Source organism: Pseudopipra pipra, chromosome Z (assembly GCF_036250125.1).
Source record: "Pseudopipra pipra isolate bDixPip1 chromosome Z, bDixPip1.hap1, whole genome shotgun sequence".
NCBI classification, from domain to species: Eukaryota; Metazoa; Chordata; class Aves; order Passeriformes; family Pipridae; genus Pseudopipra; species Pseudopipra pipra.
The window spans coordinates 43072782-43091686 of record NC_087581.1 but is presented as its reverse complement, the minus strand read 5'-3'; the positions used below and the strand labels follow the sequence as shown (position 1 = coordinate 43091686).

At 42.4% G+C, this 18905-nt stretch overlaps 1 protein-coding gene across 4 annotated transcripts; it reads left to right on the top strand.

Moving 5' to 3' along the window:
- Positions 1-3564: 3564 nt before the first annotated feature.
- On the top strand, positions 3565-7359 carry LOC135406571 (uncharacterized). 4 transcript variants are annotated; one of them, XM_064640886.1, is made up of 2 exons: positions 3565-3938; positions 4914-7359. In XM_064640886.1, exon 2 carries the CDS (start codon positions 6246-6248, stop codon positions 7341-7343), a length of 1098 nt encoding a protein of 365 aa, XP_064496956.1. In that variant the 5' UTR covers positions 3565-3938; positions 4914-6245; the 3' UTR covers positions 7344-7359. The 4 variants fall into 4 exon arrangements, with proteins under 4 accessions (XP_064496956.1, XP_064496957.1, XP_064496958.1 ...); XM_064640887.1 differs by having other exon boundaries at positions 3565-3942; positions 4979-7359; XM_064640888.1 differs by having other exon boundaries at positions 3565-6037; positions 6144-7359.
- The last annotated feature ends 11546 nt before the right edge of the window (positions 7360-18905 follow it).

Genomic DNA, 18905 nt, shown 5'->3' with positions numbered 1-18905 from the left:
TCCAGAGGCAAGTGTGATGCACCACACAGTGAGAAGAAAATTACATGTTAGAAAGGTCTGGAAGGGCAAAAGCTAGTACTAGAAATGCATGTTAATTTTGAAATCTAGACAAGAGACTACCATTTTCAAAAAAGACCAAATTAAAAATACTCATTAAACTATGACTCACAAAGTGGAGGGAAACCTGAGAGACTCAGTTTTGTTTGGTAATTCCTGGTTTTGAAAGGGGCAGGTTCAAAATTCAGGCTGCAGTGCTGCACCTGCTGTGACTGGGCAACCTAATCCTGGGATGTCTCTGAATCACTATCAATTGAGAAAATTCTGCTCCTACTTAAAATTATCTGGAACATCTTGGGATGCTAAAACAAGACTATTTCCTATGCACATGCTCTTACAGGAGGGACATGTGTTCCTGCTGGCTGGAGTGTAATCCAATGCCATGAGAAAGGATTTAATTTCATTCTTTGGAATGAGCATTTCTTCGTATTTCTCTTTATAAAATGAATATCATACATCTCAATGCAGTTCAGTTTACAAGTTGGTTGAGAGATTCAATCTCCTTCTACCTCTAAAAAGGTGAGGTAGCATTTTGGTGAACACCAGCTGGGTGAAAGGTTCTGCTGTAGTTTTTGTTATCTCAGGTCTGGTTTAATTCCGTAAAAGCCCTTTTAGTGTCACTGAGCACTTAGCTCATGGTTGAATTTAATCAAAGGTAACGGCCCTACTTCATCACAATTTAATAGTATGAAGTATCGGGAGAGTATTAAATATTACAACATGTAGAGTAGAAAGAGGGTAATGTTACTCATTCTTTCCACACAGGTCGCTTTCAGCTGCCTGAGCTGTAGTTGATTGTTCTTGTAGCTCCCTCTCTGCTAGCTCATGACAGCTATCAACAGACCCACAGACCAGACAAGAAGGTGTTCTCCTCTTCCCTCTCTTCCTCTCCCCTTCTATTTCATGGATGGAAATAGAAGTCATCAAGTCTGTGGGGTTTTTTCCCAAAATCTCTTAGCAAAACACTGTCTAATTCACAGAATAAATTATTACTATCTAATATTTCAAAAATCAACAGCCTAATTAAGAATAACATCTTTATTATTTGGATGATCAGGTCCTTTTGCAGCTGAATTAAAGATCACAGGTTTGATAAAAACAGTGAAGCTCTAGAAAAGAAGAAGCCAACTGCCTTGACTATCCTTTACCAAAGCATGTCAGAAATTCACATGTCCTTCCCTGGCTAACTGTAAAATTAATGTTGTATTGCACACCTTGTAGAAGGTGTGTGCCTGATGAAATGACTGAGGTGCTGTAAGGTGTCTATTATCCTGCTAATCGTTCATTAACTGGCACTCTACCTCTGCAGCAGTAGCAGCAGCACAAGACGCTGAGATCCTGAGCTGTCCTGCATGTTCTCTGCACGGTCTGTGTGAGAGGCAAAGCAAGCTTGGGGTTTCCTTACATGTGAGGACCCACACGCATTCTACAAATTCATAATTCCCTAAAGGTCAGTGGATCAGATGGCAGGAACAGCTGATCATCTCAGTAGACCAACTAACAAATAGCACAGCTTGAGCTCTGCCAGTGGGTGGAAAGTCTTACCAGAACCATGGCATATAAGGAAAAGAGGCACAACACATATATAGAGTGCCAGCTCCAAGGCTGTCTTGGAAGGGAGTCCTATATGTGTGCAGACATGTAAGGACTTGAAGAGCACCACTGATGGTCTCAAAATGCGGGCAAAGCCACCAAAGGAACTTGAGATAAGCACAAAAGGGTGGAATTCGCAACATGAAGGCACTAATTCCAGGCTGAGCAAGGCATATCCTAGTTAACGCATCCAGACAAAAATTTCCACTGTGTCAGACTTTGGGAAAGAAAGCAACTGCTTATACACATGCCATCCCGAGTTACAGGAATGGCATCTACACCTTGTGAATACCCAGAACCTGGACTGTATAAAGTTGTTCAGAAGAACAACTCTGGGACCTCCATCACTGAGAAGACCAGGGTGAAGAAGGACTAACGGGATGTCCCTGGAACCACAGGGTGGTTACTATCTTCTGACAGAGTTCCCTGAGTCTGTGGCTTGATACATAGCCATGTGGAACCAGAAGGGTGGCTGAAATGAGGAGAGTTCCCAGTAACTGAGTTGGTTACTGAACCAGTAAAGCCTCCACTTTTTTCCCATGCATTGACTTTGACCTACACTTGCTAAAAAAGCATTTTATTAGAATGTCAGGTTTCAGCCACTGAAGGTACATCAAAAAGGCTGACACAGAAATCACGGGCTCCAGGATAATTTCCTGAAAACTATGTGAAATGAAAGAGGAAGAAAAACAGCAAGGTGGAAAATACTAGGTTTTAGCCACACTTGGAGGCAGAGATATTCCCCTCCTGAGGCCTTCTAATTTGAAAATGCTTACAAATTCTTCCTTTCTTTCTAATGTACTGTCCAAAGCCTGTTTAACCTTCAGCAGCAAAAGCTTCCTCTTATCCTGAAAGAGGTTGATTGAGGAAATCTTAGGCAGGTAAGAAGAGACAGAATTTTTTTCAGAATATGTTTCTTCTGGATTAAACTCTCAGAAATGCATCCAGAAGTGAAGAAAAACATTTTCTTAAGCACTGTAACTGAAATAAAGGGCTGATTCCAAGCACACAGATCTTTTCCTCCCTCTCTGAAGCTGTTCCCCAAGCCCCAGATGAATCTTCCAATTTTGGTCTGTCCACTTGAAGTGCTTTAATGTGGTTGTTTCCTGGAAAGCAGCAAATTCTTAAAGATCTCTTTGATCTTCCTCCATCTCTTCCCAGTAGGAAGGTAAGTCACAGCTGCTTTAGAGTTTCTGCCATGTGAAGGGACCACTTTGCAAAGTTCGCCTGGGGACAGGTTCTGAGCACCCCTTACCTACAGACCTCCTTCTCTCTGCTCTCTGCACTGACCCACTGCACGTGTTCAGCAGCTGGTATGGTGGCTTTCCTGTTAGGTATTTGCTTTAAGAAATATTTGCTTTGACAAGTGCTCTCATTCTGCATTGTTTCAGGAAATTTCCATCCATTCCCCTTGTACAAATCATTCCCTATTTGTGTCATTTCTGTAAGGTGTTGGCCCACAGGTGCTGGGTCACAACTAAGATCCTGTTCTGAATGCATATCCAGAAGCAGGTGAAGAAGAAAGTAAGTTTTATGATATTCCCTGGGCTTTTCTTTCCCATTTAGAGATATCAATAAAACTTTGTTTGTCAAGCCAATCAGTCTGGAGGGGAAACAACTCTGCAGCACAACAGATAAATAGCAAAATGCACAGCACCTGAAGTACAGAGACTTCACAGCCCTTTCTCCAAAGAGAGATCCTTTGTAGGTCAGGTTTTCTTCCCCTGCTCTTCAGTAACACTGACCTACAGCCCTGAGGTCTCTTTTCTCCCTTGGCAGGCAGCAAGGACTAAATTACACTTGCACTTACCAGGTGGTGCCAGCATTCCCACCTTTGTTGTTCCCTGCAGGTTCCATTGCCTCAACTACTCCTCCCCATCAGGTCTCCGATGGGGGGGAGGGGGGGGGTCAGGCGTCTTAATTGTTGCTGTTGCCGTTGTTGATGGCCTCGGGCCAGGGCTGTACCAGGTTGTGTCTCCGTGTCCTGCTGTGAGCGCGGGGGGTGCGAACGCGCTGCGGGGGCGTGAGGGTGGGGCCAGGCCAGCCCACAGAGCCAGCCTGGAGCCGGGGCAACCCCTCGGCCACACGGGGTCTCGCAGAGCTGCACCCGGAGACCCTGGGCTCGCACCCCGGGGTGCCCTTAGCTCCTCCGGCTCCCGCGTAGCTGGAGCCGCCACCGCCGTGGCGGCCCCGAGGCAGCTGCACCGCGCCAGGGTTGAGCGGGGGGGTCTGCCACGCCACCAGGACTTCCAACCCAGCATGGCACGGGGCAGGCACACCCAGTAGGGGTGAGTCCGCGGTGCTGGGGGCTCGGTTCTCACCACACGCCCCCCGGCTGCCTCTCACCCCACCACGCCTGCGGTTCTTCAGTGCGGTGCAGGCGGCACCGCGGGACCAGAAGAGATGAGCCCTCCCCTGCCACGCGGCCGGGAGAAAATGGCTGCTGGGACAGAGGAGAAACCTCCGCTTCCTGCCCCCAGCACGGGCAAAATGACCACATCCATGCAACCACGCGGTCGCCACACGGCTGCACTCCACAGCAGCCCCACGGCAAAAGCCATCTTGCATGCACATATTGCAGCAGGAATCCAATAACCGCCCCCCCCCCCCCCATAACAATTCCGGGTTTAAATCATGCACTCGCTCCCTGGAGCCTGCGCGCTCGCAAAAACTCAGCACAGAACTACCGCTTATAACATTTCCCTCCCGCTCCTGACTGCGGGAAGACAATGCCGACCCCAACAATATACCTTCTCCTTCCCATGTTTTTTCCTCCCATGTTCCCAGTGGTCCCCCTCCACCTCCATGTCTTCGCCCAGTGTCTAAGGGGTTTGGGGGGGGGGAGGCAGGAGGGTTAGAGTCGGTTTCCTTAGAGGAGTTTGAATTCTTTTGTGCAGACTTTAAAGCATCCATAAGTTCTGTCCATGTAGTTAAATTCCTGAAGGCTTCCATATCTCCCAAAGTTGCTCTTTCTCTCATTATCTTCCCAACTTTTTGCCAAGCAGTCACATTAAGAGTCCTGATCAGCAGGAATCCTGGTATAACTATGGCAATATATATTAAGAATGCCAGCAGTTTAGTTTCCGTTATATCATTTTTCTGTGTTTTTAAAAATTGGCAAATGGCTTCAACATTTTCTTTTATTTTTTGGGAAAACCTCCCTTTCTGGGAAAACCTCCCTGCTATCCTAGTAGCTCACCTCTTTTGCTGAATGCTTCTCTTTCCTTTTCAGTCCTTTTTCCTTTTTGTCCCTATCCTTCCAGAGGTGACTGGTACACACAATATGTTTTGAAGAGCTCTTCCTTTTTCCTTTGATTTCTACCAGGAGATGCTACTGCAGACATCCCAAAGCCTAGTGCTTCTGGTTTACCAATGCCTGTTGAAAGAGCCTGTTCCAGGGCTTGTAGCATTTGTGGGCACGGACCCCGTCACATGTAAGGCATGCAACAGAATCAACTTCATTAAGAACAACAAAAGCTTATATAGACAATTCAAACTGTGATACGTCATAACAGTGATGGATTCTGGACTCTCCACAATTGTGAGCAGGGTGCCACCAGCCCTTCTGCCCTATTCTGGAGGGACAGCAACTCCAGATCCTTCCTGCAAATGCGAGGCCAGACTCCATCGCTCGTGCTTTTGAGGAGCACCAATGCACTGTCTTCCAGAAGCATGGAGACTTGGCAAGTGGAGAGGGACATGGCACTGTGAGTGAGTGCCAGTGGCACTGGATGAGACTGGAGCAAAATGCCCCTTTCTGCTTCTCCCTGAGGCAGGGACACGACCCACAGGAGTGGGAGACTCACACCCAGGGTTGGCTACTGATCACCCAAGTCCTCCAAATCCTGGCATAGCCCAAGGAAAGGCAGTGAGAGGAGAAGGTGTCATCCAGCTACAGGCAGTCCATGCTGACTATTCCCACCACTCTGCCCCTCACAGGAGACCATGACACAGGGTAAGACACATTGCCATCTGTGGCTGAGAAAGAGCAACACAGAAATAAAGGCGTTGAAAACAAGAAACGTTATTTCCTTTTTTTCTCCTGATACTGTGTGCTAGTCAGGGCAAATATTATATTGTGACATCACCTGCTGGCTGAGTGTGACATCACTGAGTGCCAGATTGTGACATCATGGAGGGATGTACAAGGACACTTTGTCCTCCACTGCTTATATTTGGACTTGGGCAGAACCTTACTAGTCTGGCTCAAACCTGAACTCCATCTGAGCAAGACTGTGAGGCCAAGAGGATTGAGCTAGGCTTCTTTGGTGGTGTCTGGTGCCTGTCATTGGCAGATCTCAGTGCCAGACCCAGAGCAGTCACGCCTGTTTCCCTGGCCCTGCCTGGTTCAGGCAGCCAGGAACTGCAGGTGCTGGCAGCAGTGAAGGTTGGCTGTGTGGGGACATCAAGGGTGGCCGTGGTGTGGGTGAAGGGGAGCAGGGACCTGAGAAGTTGTTGTTCTCAAGGGCCCTGGGCATTTCTTCCCTTCCCAGGACACCAGTCACCATGGCCTCTCCCTCCTTCAATGCGTGACACCAGTGAGGGAAAGCAGCTCCTGATCCTCAGCTCTCACAAGTGTGCTGCAGAGCACAAAAATGGCCATGGAGATAGAGAGGAACTGCTCCATCTGCCAGGACACTCAGAAGGACGTGGCTTCTGCTCTGCCCTGTCGCCACCGGTTCTGCCTGGGCTGTATCCTGCGGTGGGCTCAGAGAAATCCATCATGCCCACTCTGCAGAAGAACAATAGAGACTATCAGGTTTTCTGACAGTGAAGACGACTATCTGGAGACAGCCATCACAGCCCCTGAGGAGCTGCCAGATGGCAGCAGCCTAGCAGGGACAGTTCCTGATGTCCTGGATGAGAACAGCCCCCATTTCCCAGTGGCATCCCATCCATCTTCTCCACAGGGTACACTATCCCCACCTGAGAAGAGGGCCTCAGGGCTGGAGTTTGGAGGTGGTCTTCTTCCTGAGGTCTGGGCAGGACTTTTCCGTGGACGACAGCAGCTCCTGGACCCTGTGCGGCCCTGGCTGCGCCAGAGGCTGGAGGGAATATACCGGAGCTGGTGGTGGCTGGTTGAGGCCGCAGAGAGCACCATCCTGCACGACCTCTGTGTCAAGGGGCCGAATGCACAGGCCTTGATTGAGGGGCTGGAGCCTCTCCTCGAGCAACACACAGCACTGCTGGTCCATGGTGCCATCAACATAATTGTGGGCCAGTGCAGCGAGGAGGCCCAGAGGCTGCTGCAATCCGGTGCAGTCAGAGATGAGAACAACAGCCCTGTGGCCAGAGCCAGCTCCAGCTCCAGCAGCTTCAGGTCCAACAGCTCCTGGGAGGGGTCTCCTGCCAGTGGCCCTGCAGGCCCCAATGTGGAGACAGAAGCTGATACATCAAAGGCCACTCTACACAGGGGTCCCAGGCACCCCCCTCCTGTGCCTGTCCCTGCAGAGCAGGACCAGCCTCAGGAGGAGCTGGGGCAGGCAATGACAGTGGCAGGTTCCTCTGCCCAGGGCAGCAGCTGTAGCCAGTCCAGTCTTGTCCTGGGCAGGCACCAGTGTCCTGATGGGCCTGGACAACCCCCAGATAGAAGGGCACCCAGCCCCAGGACTCTCCCCAGCCCTGCAAGAGACCACCCTTCTGGCAGCACTAGCAGGGCTCCTGCAACCCTTTGTTCAAGGAAAAGGAAATAAATTGTTATTTCTCTCACCCAGTCTCTGGGTGCTGCTTTCTTTCCCTTCTGTTGCCTTTTCACTTCTCTGGCTCCATTGTGGGTGCGCTCACATGCTGAGGTACACAGCCATGGGCCCCTGCAGCCCCAGGGCCATTTTGGACATGCTTCTTCCCACAGGAATTCTTACTGCAGCCGCACACTCACACTGCAGCAGATGCCTAAGGCAGAGTAGGCAGCAGGGGCAGCTGGGCTTATCACAGGACGATGCCCTCAGCCTACTTCTAGTCCCCCTCTCTGCCCAGCCACCCACACTTCTGCTCTGGTTTCTCTCCACTGTCTGATGACAAACAGGGCAGCGTGCAGAGAGTACATGTTCTGGCAGACAAGCAAGTACTAGTGGAAACTTGATCCTGAGTCATAATTTTATCTCTATGTCTTAAACAACTGAAATTGTTTCAGCACAGATTTATGTTATTGACAATATTATTGAAGGAGACAGTAAAAGCTTTGGCTTCAGCCACTATTAAATCCTGGAAAAGCACTTTTTAAGACAATACTCTTCATTTCCTATTTATACAAAGGTTGATGTTGCCCAGTTTGAGGGAATTTACTGAAATTATACATCAAGCAGATACACTATCCTAAGAGAGTAGAATAAAAATGACTTATTGCAAAAAGCAACTAATACAACAGTGCTGAATGAGAATCATATATCTGGCAGGGGCACAGAAGACTGAAATTAACCGAGACCCAAGAGTTTAAAAGCAGAGGGATCTGTTTTGTTGTTCAGTATATAAGTGGGCAAATTTTAGAAGCCACATTGCCTTGTAATAAGAGATAAGAAAATTACGTTTTCAGAAAGAGCAAGAAAAGATGTTTTAAAAATCTTAATTTTTTTACAATATTTTAAAATAAAAGAAGACAAGCAACTATTTTGGTTTGATAAAGAAAAATCTACCAGCAGGATGGATAATGGACAACTTCATTTTCAAATATTGCATTTTTTTAAAAAAAAGAGTTATTTCTCATCCACTACTTACTATTCAGAATCAATTCTGCTGTGTTGATCAAAGGGCTAGAAGTGTACAGTCTCTGCATTTGAGTTATAAAAGAGACTGAAACATTATTCCCGTGTTTCTTAAACAAGAGCCTAAGCAAGCCTTTAAGCTTTTTTATTTCCTTTGTTTTCAGCACTAACCTTTTTATTTGCTCTTGCTGATTCTCAGCACATTTCCAGATAGAAGGCTTTGGGTTAAATCTTTTTAGAACCAAAATCTAATGCTTGTGCTGAATGTGTGTGCACCATATTCTGGGTACAGCATAAGAAGGACTTCAGTAGTAACATGGAGAGAAGTTCTGACTGACAAGATGTGTCTTATAGGGGCATTCAGTTCTTGTGCTTTACTTCACATTACTCTTGTGGCTGTTTTGGGGACATGAATAGTGCTAAGTATTAGACGGAGTGTATTTAGGCCTTAAAATAGAAATGCTGAACCATATAAAGGTTTGGCCTGAAATGGATCTTTAAAAATCTTAGAATTATGGAATGGGTTAGGTTGGAAGGGTCCTTAAAGATCATCTGGGTTTTCTTCTTTTCTGCAGAGCGCTGCCTTTATAATACATTTATTGGCTTGATATTTCTCCCAAATTCAAGTATCATTTTAAATGAATAGCCATATCCACAGTGCACCACTGATGTTGTTTTTATAAAATTTCAGTCAAACTGGTAAGTTTAACCTCATATTCTCCTTGTAGTGGAGCATATAGGGTTTTAAGACACAATTAACTTTGAAAAACTCAGAAAACCTTCATCAGGTGCTTATTAGCAGAAATTTAGCTCCCTTTCCCAAGACAGATTTATTATTTTAACATTTTAATTGATAATCAAGGATTTTTATTAAACTGATCAAAATGATTCAGCAATATTAAAAAAATTGAACTTAGTATATAGATTTAATTTTTTAATTTAAAAAAATTTAATTTTTGATAGGTTTGTCTGAACTGCATAAATAAATAAGCTAAGAGAATAAAAGATAACATTATTAAGCATGATACAGTTCCGTTGAGGTCAGTGGCATCCTCTGTACCAATGAGGGCAGGAGTATTTTTAGAATGCTTATTTCTCTACGTAAAAATCTCCCCTCAAATAGATATTAATACTTAAAGGATGAAGGATTCTGTTGCTCATTTTCTTCATTCTCCCACAAGAATATTTAGCTACTCCCGCCACACTACTTCTTGCCAAACCAACAAGTTTCAATTTATTGCTAAACAAGCCCAGGTATTTTATTTATTTTTTTCTCAGACACAAGCACCAAGAGCATATAAAGTCAAGTCCCTTAAGAATCTCATGTAGTCAAGTGCCCTGATTTTAAAGGACCTAGAAATAAATTTTTTTCCAAGTAATTTTCCATAAAACTTGCCTTTCCATTTTTTTTTTTTTTTTTTTACATTAATTTGTAACAGTGAAGGTATGTGCTACTGAAATTCCCTTCTCCCAGATTTCTGTTATCTAACTAGTGGAATTATTAAATTGCTTATAGTTTCAAAGTCCGTTGATTCTATGTCGATTTAGAAATTATGCATGACTTTTTGTGTTTCTCCTGGGATAGAGAGATAGACCAGCAATTTAAAAGGAATGTAATGCTTTATGAGCAGCCCTGGTTGATACAGCTCTTATTTTTCAAGCTGAGGTCCCATACACACAAAAATCCTGCCATTTGTAGATGCATTTTACTTTACCAAGCCAATTTTTTCTTGGTGAATTTGTTCTGTTCTGCTTAACTATACCACAGTAAGCAGTAAGGTACTAATTATAGTAATCTCTCTTCAAGCACAGTATAATTTATGACCAAGTCCAAACTCCTAGTTAAGGTCATTTTCTGAGATTCCTTCTACAGCTAGTGACAATTCAGAGGCACTAAGCTGAGTTCCTGGAGTGCCTGAAAATTATCTGTTTCTCTCTACTGACTACACTGGATTTCTAAATAAATAATAACAAATAATAATAATAATAATAATAATAATTGGAAAAAATTAGTCACCTTGTTCTAGTTACCTTGATTTGTCTCCACAGATATTTCACCTGGTTTTTACCCTTACAAAGGGTGAAACTTGTTTTGAAGCTGAAGACAGGTCACACAGGGGGGTGAGAAGTTCATAACTGCTTCTACTTCTTAGAGCCAAAATCCAGACCACTCCCAAGAAGCTGCGGTCAGGCCCCCTTTGTTGGAAGAATGCTCCTCTTGGAATGAGGAGTTTGTCTTTTCTCAAAACAGCAGAATTCACATCTCTGTTTTTGTTATGATTTACTGATCCACGCTATTGCCCAGGTACTCAGAGATGGCTGTATTGATTATTACTTTAACATATTGTGATTTTTTAAGATATATCCTTTCAGGAAGTCTGTGTAAAGGCTTTGGAAATTCTTTTCACTGTAAGAGTTTCAGGCACAGCAGTTCTTTAGTTTCTGAGATAGCACAAAGCATTTCAATTTCATCTCCTGCTGCCATTTCACCAGTAGTACCAAGTCTTCCTGATGGAAGAAAATACAGAGCTTTTAAGATTCTCATTGAAACATTCAACTTGTAAATCATACTGTTGGAGGCGTGTCCAAGGCACGGGGGATGTGCTGGGGCAGAGAGGCCCAAAGGAGCATGCGTCTAAATGGGTAACCCTACTGGTTAGAAAGTCACATGATATCAGGGTATAAAGGGAAGCGCTGAATTTGAAATAAACCGCTTTGATTACCACCTCAGAAGAGCGTGCATCCTTCTTTACCATGTAAAGTACCCTTCATGCTATATCATACCTCTCTTCTAATGAATAGTTTTGAAAACTACCTCCCAAAGTGAATCTCTCTCAAATTGGATGGTCTGGCAAAACGCAGCCACAATCAAGGGATAAGACATAGTTTGTACTCTAATAAATTTATTTTTCTTCCTAACACCTCTGAAACCTTGTATATTTTTATAATTTTGTTTGTTCTCCAGAATCTACGTGCAGAAGAACTGCACATTTTTGCCTATTGGAAAATGCCATGGCAATCTGATGTTGAGTAGGCATTCTCTTGTCTTTACCACAGAGCAGGGACACCAAACTACCAGAAACCTCAGGGATTTTGTGGGGAGATAGGAGACACAAAAACTGTTTCATTCTAAGTTCTCTTGAATAATTCTGCAAGTTTGGAAAGTACACGTCGATGCGGTCACTAGAATTACTAACATTACTAACATCTAGATCCCCAAGTCTTTGCTTCATAGTTTGTAATTGAGAGGTAAGTCAAGGTTGGTCTAAAAGAGAATTAGTAAGGATAAAGGTACACTCAGATGGGGGTGCCCCTGCAGTCCCAGGAGATACATTGAGGCCAATCCTTTAGTTTCATTTCCTCATAATAGGAAATTAAAACAAACAAACAAAACCAGAAAACACATACAAAAAAAAAAACAAAACCCAAACAAAACCCCCCCACAAATCAGCCTCAAACCACACAAACACACTTGTTAAAGTAGTTTACTAGTAGTAGTAAGTACAGTCACCATTTGCACTGCCATTTCTGTACATACTTAAGGCAGAATAGTCATTGTACATGCAAAACCATTTTGTTTTGACGTCAGGTATCTGCGACTTTTTTTTATAGTGTGGGTTTTGTAGGTTTTCCTTTCTACATTTTTAAAATAATACAAACATACAAGGTAAGAGCATCTTACTTTGGTTCAGCTAGTTGGCTGGACTCCCTGCATAATCCATTAACATCCTTGTTCCAAGAGAGGAGATAAAAATTGCTAGAATTAAAGCAGCAAGCTGACGGTCACCAATGCCATACTGGACCACACATTATGACTTCAAGTCATGGGTGTGCCCTTGAGAAATGGAAAGCTACCAGGGAACAGAAACATTTGCAGTGCCAAGTTTTACTGTTTTAGGAAGTGTGGAAAGAAAAACAGGACCAGTTATCCTAACTTTTTGCAAGACACAGATAGTAAAAGAACTCAACAGAAGTAGCATGGCAAACTACAGAGACGGTTGCAAAATGCCACCAGCCTTTCTTCCACTAGAGGACATGTGTGAAAAGATGAGTAGTTTATCAATGACCCTATTCCAGATTTCCCAGGAGAGCAGTGTCATTTCAGAGAAATTCATCTTTCCCTCTATAAGAAGTACTTATTTTGTTCCAATGTCTGAAACAAAACCTCTCTGAAGGCCTTGTCTCAGAAAAAATAGTCAGAAACTGGCTTAGAAAAGTGACATAAAACTGCTCAGAATTGCCACGAAAACTGTTAGAAGCACAAAAAGCCTATGACTCTCAGACAACACTCCTGACTCTAAGCTGTGTCTCCTGGATGGGTGCTCACACAAGAACAAGTCAGTACCAGACATGCTCCCATCATGATCCAATCTCAGCCCCCACGGACCTTGTGGCACTCTTTGCACCCCACTGAGCTGAGCTCTTATTCTGTGTCCCCGTCCCCTCTTATTCTGTGTCATCCACACTCACAGCATGGTGCAGGAATTCACTGCTAAAGAGAGCAAAAATACTTATCTTTGCTGTCTGTTACTAAACATACATATCAGGGAAGGTGCAAAACGCTGCCTTTGGATCATATTCAGTTGCAATAAAATTGATTCATTTTGTAGAGAGGATCATAGCATTAGAGTTTTAATTTCTTATAGAAAATATAATGTTTACTTAATTTATCATTTCTAATCAAATCAGTGCATCTGCTGAGCTAGGTCAGAACGAAAAGGTAACTGTAAGAATGGTTCTGCAGAACACTCCATGGATTGGTCCCATTTGAAGTTAAGTGCTTAAGGTTAGGTATCCAAGTGCCATTTATGAAAACTTCTCAACACCATGTTTGGGTTATTAAATCAAAAAGACAGAAAGGCTCAAATATTATCCACTGAGAAGAGAGGGATTGCAAAGGTTCACAGTGGCATAGCATCATGCTTTCCACTACATTACCTGGAAGCATTCACTAGCATACTATACGATGAAATTTAGCACTTGCCCAATACAATTTTTCTAAAACCAGATAAATACTAGAAGTGCGAAAGACAAGTAATTTTTTTTCCCCCAACAAAAACATTGAGAAGACTGACAAAAACATTAATTTAGACTGTGGGAGCCCAAACCCAGCTTTCGGCAAAAGAAAACAAGGCTGACAAACGTCTCATGATTCAAGAAGTTTGGACCCTTGTCCTAAGACCTGTTAATGTGTCACCCGGAGATATAAACCTGGCTCAAAGAAGAATTAAGAAAGGACTTTTTGAGATGATTGTTAAAACCATGTCTAAACCCCTGTAATCCCTCTATCACCCATGTAATCCTACTAGAAGAAAAATTAACTATTTGGAAACTGCAGTAAAAACTTGTGTAACTCCGCAATTAACATAGGTTGTCCCCTTCATTAGCATGTCCAGCCCCAGATGCTTTTAAAATAGTGTTCCCATGTTCAATAAAGCATTCCAGCATTCCCCATGCTGGAATCATGTCTAGCTTTTATTTTTCAGACCGCCACTTTAGACTTCTTCTCCCTAAATATAAAGCAGTGGTATCCACCTGCTTCCATAGATTTAGAGTTCAGCTCAAATTTCCCTTGAAATGTCAGTAGGAAAGATGCCAATGTGGAATAACAGTCAAAACATCATCATAAAGAGCCTATCTTTCAATTTCAGTTTCTTGCTACTTATGTTAGAATACCCAGTTTCTCTTTCTCAAGACAGTATAAAGCCATGTTTTATGAAATAGGAGAAGTTTAAAGTCTGCATAACAAATCACTTGATTAGAGCCATGTAATTAGTTTGCCTTGAGAGAGCCCAGTAAAAGCAGCATGTTCTCAGTAATTAGTTACAGTAACAGTGATAGGAGAACAGGAGATAGAAAATCACTAAAATCTTGGTATAGCAATGCAATCTACTTTCCTTCTTCTAGACAACTTAATAAATGCCACAACAGTATAGATTTAATACTTCAAAATGTATTTCATTTTCTATCAATAAAGAAATGGGACAGCTAAACTCTGCAAAAAAAGAATGAATAGGCAAAAAAAAAAAAAGATCCTTTTGAATTTTTCAGTAAAATCATGTAGCCATTTGGAGAGGAGCAGTCACTTACATTAAAGGTTATTGACTGCCTGAGCTTTCCCTTTTCCTTTCCCAACTCATTTTTGTAAACATGCTCCTCCAGCTTGTTAAGGAGCATATTACCTTTTCATATGAGGTGTAAAGTTTTGTAAATGCTTTTTCTTGGCTGTAAATCCTACACTGTGACTCCATTACAGACTGCCTATAATCCCTTCAGCAGTCCATATGTTCATCCTTTTTAATATCATCTTGTTCTTTTTTTTCACAGTTTCAATAAGTTTGTGATGTCAACAATGACATAACCTAAATCCTAATGTACATGTCCTCTTGATAAGTATCATTACTAGAAAATAATCCTTTGAGTCAAAAGACTGATAAAATATTTATGTGTGCAAAGGTATATGTGTATAAATACACATACACATAGCTGTGGAAATAATGCATAAAATAGTAAAAAGCAGTAGAAAAAAACACAGTTCCCCTCTACTCAACAGTTGTGAGACCACATCTTCAGTTCTGTGTCCAGTTTTGGAATCACCCAGGCTTTGACCAGTTGGGATTAATCCAGCCAAGGTCTACAAAGATAGTTGCATGGCTGTGTAGCATGTAACAGGATGGGTTAGTTAAGGGGGCTTTTGTGTAGGCGGGGGACGTGGTGGTGGAACCCAAAACACTCAAAAAAAGCTAAATTGGTATATTCAGGTCCTCCTGAGTGATGGATGATGATAATGGAGAAGATGGAGTCAAGACTCTTAGATGGAATCAGATTCTTAGAAATGCTCAGCAGAGATGTGAAGAAAAAAATTGCAACCTGTTGTAGGAAACATTCTGATTAGCCAAAGAAAAACATTCTTTTCTATGATGGAGAAGAGTTCAGAGAGTCTTGCAAGTCTCCACCCTTAGAGATAACCAAAATCCCTCTGGACATGAGCCTGAGCAACCTAATCAAACTTCTGAGTTGCTGTTGTTATGAGCAGGAATGCTGGATGACATGATCTCCAGAGGTTCTTTCCTCTATGATTTAGTTTCCACTGGTCAGATTATGTGACCAATACATCTGTTTTAGAACAAGCAGCAGTCACTAGCATCGAGGCCATGTTGCTGAGAATTCAGCTGCGCTGGGCAGGGCACGTCTCAAGGATGAAGGACCACCGCCTCCCTAAGATCCTGCTTTATGGTGAACTTGCCTCCAGATGCCGCAAGAGAGGAGCCCCGAAGAAAAGATACAAGGACTCCCTGAAACAACATCTCAGCCTTGGCCACATTGATCTCCATAACTGGTCTACTCTGGCCTCAAATCGGGAGGCCTGGAGACACACCATCTATAACGCTGCTGTTTCCTTTGAGAACACACGCAGGATCACTCTCAAGGAGAAAAGACAACGCAGAAAGAATCGTATCCTGCTGAATACACCACCTAAGGAGTCTTTCTGCTGTGCCTTTTGCAATCGGATATGTCTGTCTCGTATTGGCCTCATAAGTCACCAGCGTGGCTGTAACAAACATGGATAGAGCCTTCCCAAATCTTCGTTCACCAAGCCTAGCCATGATGATGATGAGTTTCCAGAAAGCTGAATATTGTCTATAAATATATCAAAGTGCTAAAAAGTAATTTTTAACCTTAGCTTAATGTCCAGGCAGCAAAGGGCTCTATTGGCCTTCTTTAAAGGTCATTAGCACAACATGACATTGGACTTTTTTGTAGCACCTGTTCCAGAGGCCTTGACAAGATCGGTACAAACCAAGGAATCCAGGAGGGAAGATGACATGAAGGAGACAGAGATGTCATTGAAAGAAATGTACTGTTTTTCTGTGCAGTCAGTGTTGCAAGGTAAAACCTCTCCAACAGTTTCACTTGGGCAAAAGGGACCTTGTGAATACCTGCTAACTGTAACTCAGGGATGATTCTATATGTGCTGGAAAATAGGGCAAAGCACAGGCCAGCTGTTAGAAAGAAGGATTGGTCAAACCTCTCTACTATATTTGCATCTGCTTGGCTCTGGTGAGGCCATACGCGGAGTGCTGTGTCCAGAGATGGGCTCCCCAGTACAGGAGAGACGTGAACGTACTGGAGAGAGCCCAGCAAAGGGCCACAAGGATGATGAAGGGACTGGGGCATCTCTCTTAGGAGAAGAGGCTGAGAGAGCTGAAACTGTTTATCCTTGAGGAGAGAAGGCTGAAGAGATAAGAGGGGATCTTATTAATGTATATAAACACCTGAAGGGAAGGTGAAAGAGGACGGGGACAGGCTCTTCTCAGAGATGTCCAATGACAGGACCAGATGCAACAGGCACAAACTGAAACACATCAGTTTCCCTCTGAATATCAGGAAACACTTTACACTGTGAGGGTCAACAAGCCCTGGCAGAGGTTGCTCTGGGGAAATTGTGGAGTCTCTGTCTTTGAATATATTGAATATTGAATATATTGAAAAAACAACTGAATATGACTTTGAGAAAGACAGACTGTCAATAAGTTTCACAAGATCTGACCAAAAGGAAAAGAAAGCAGTAGAAAACTATGTTCAGTTTGGTTCAATTGCCTCTATGGAAGGAAAATGAGTATATAATGATTAGTTTCCATCACAACTGGAGCCAGTACACTTGGATACTTAAGGGTTTGTCTGTTTTTTTTAAGAGATCTCTTGCTTGATTAAGAAAAACATAGAAAACCAAAATCAGAAACAGCAAGACTTTTCTTCCTGTAAGATTAAAAAAAATCACATTAATGTGTGTACCATGGCATTATATGAACGATATCATCTTCCGTATACCTACTTTACATAGAATTTACAAAATTAACTCTTCTGGGCATTTTGGATGGCTAGACACAATTTTCTAGCATAATATCCAAAGATTTTTAAACATTATTGTCTGCTCAATTAATTAATCTTTTCCAGTGATGAGTGGAAGAAAATGACACAGTGATGGACTGGTGATTCATGCTCGGGTCAAGACATACTATCAGGATCCTGGGCTATAATCTAAAGATTGAAAAGAGAGCAACTCTCTAAGAAACACTTATTCTCAAGCCTTGTGCATTCTATCCAACTGTTAAGTACTCCAATTTTCAGTTTACCAGTTATAGGAAATCATTATAATAATGGTGTCCAACTGCTAGTTAGACTCGGATCTAAAATGACTGACATGATAATACACTATTAAAATTCATAGAATTGGCAAGATATTATTAGTGTTTTCACTCTCAGTCACAAGACTGCAATAGAAGTTAAAACTCATTCTTTGGAAAGATTTTAATTGTTAAATCCAATCTTATTCATATCACACTTCAAGCAATTTTTTATTTCAGAAATGGATTTCACTATGAATTATATGATGCAGTGCGGGAATAAATACACCACCCCTCCAGCTATAAACTGACAATTCAGCATTCAATAGACTAAGGGAGAAATAAAACCAGAAAGTGTAATGATATTGTCAGACAACTCAGGTGTTAAATGAAATGAATTTTTCATATCAATTTTTCATACTTTCTTCCCCCATTCTCACTGCATCAAAATCAGTGAACACTGGTTTTTTCCTCAGCTTCAGCAAGAGTCAAAAATTCAGTATTTCTAAGTTTCACAGAAACCCAACAGTCCAAGGGTCACGAATTGACCGAAGCTGGGGAGACACATATTAGTTTTTGCTCTTTCTGTCCCCCAGGCAAAAGAGAAAGTTGAAAAGGTCAGCTCAGAGTACAATAAGTTATAAGCTGAATGAGAGATCCAGGAGTGTGGGGATGACATCATTCCAGTGAGATGCCCACAAGCTTTAAAGACAATATGAGGTTGTGACTATCTGGAGCGTCATTCCCATTCTAGGCCCATAAAGACCTTGAAATATCATGTTATCAAGACCATTTGCCAGTCGTTTTCCCATGTGATGTGAAATAGAAGGAGCATAACACATTGCTTCTGTAAAACTATCAGGTTTCATACAATATTTATGATTTTGGGTTGCAGGCACAGGGACAATATAGAATGGGCAATAGAAAAATGAAAATAGTTGGGTTTTTTTTTAGCTCTAGAGCTCTATAGTCTCTATAAAGCATATAAAACACTAGAAAGTATAAGCAATTTATTTGTTATTCCAGTAAGCAGATTTTTAAAAATAGTGACATGAAAGAAGAAAGAACTTTATAGAAAATATATTTTTGAAGGTTTCATAGAATTAAAAATCTCATAGATGTTTTCCCAAAGAAAAATGTTACAATAGGTCTGTTCTACGTCTGCAGATTATCTTTCATATCTCACTATTTTAACTTGTATATAAAACCAGAGTCCTTTATATATACAAAAAGTTGGCATTCTTTCTTTGACATCATTATTTTATGTCAGGCAACTCCACAGTACTTTATTGACAGACATAAACTCAAAAGCAGGAGTGTCTCTAATAACATCACGTCTATCTAGCTGGGTCAAATAAGAATCCACAAAAAGAAAATAATTGCAGGAGGGCTCCAGTACTGTGACATATGTTGATAAGCCAGTCCC

Excerpts from the sequence above, each read along its gene's own strand:
- LOC135406571 (XM_064640886.1), top strand. The coding sequence starts at position 6,246 with ATGGCCATGGAGATAGAGAGGAACTGCTCCATCTGCCAGGACACTCAG.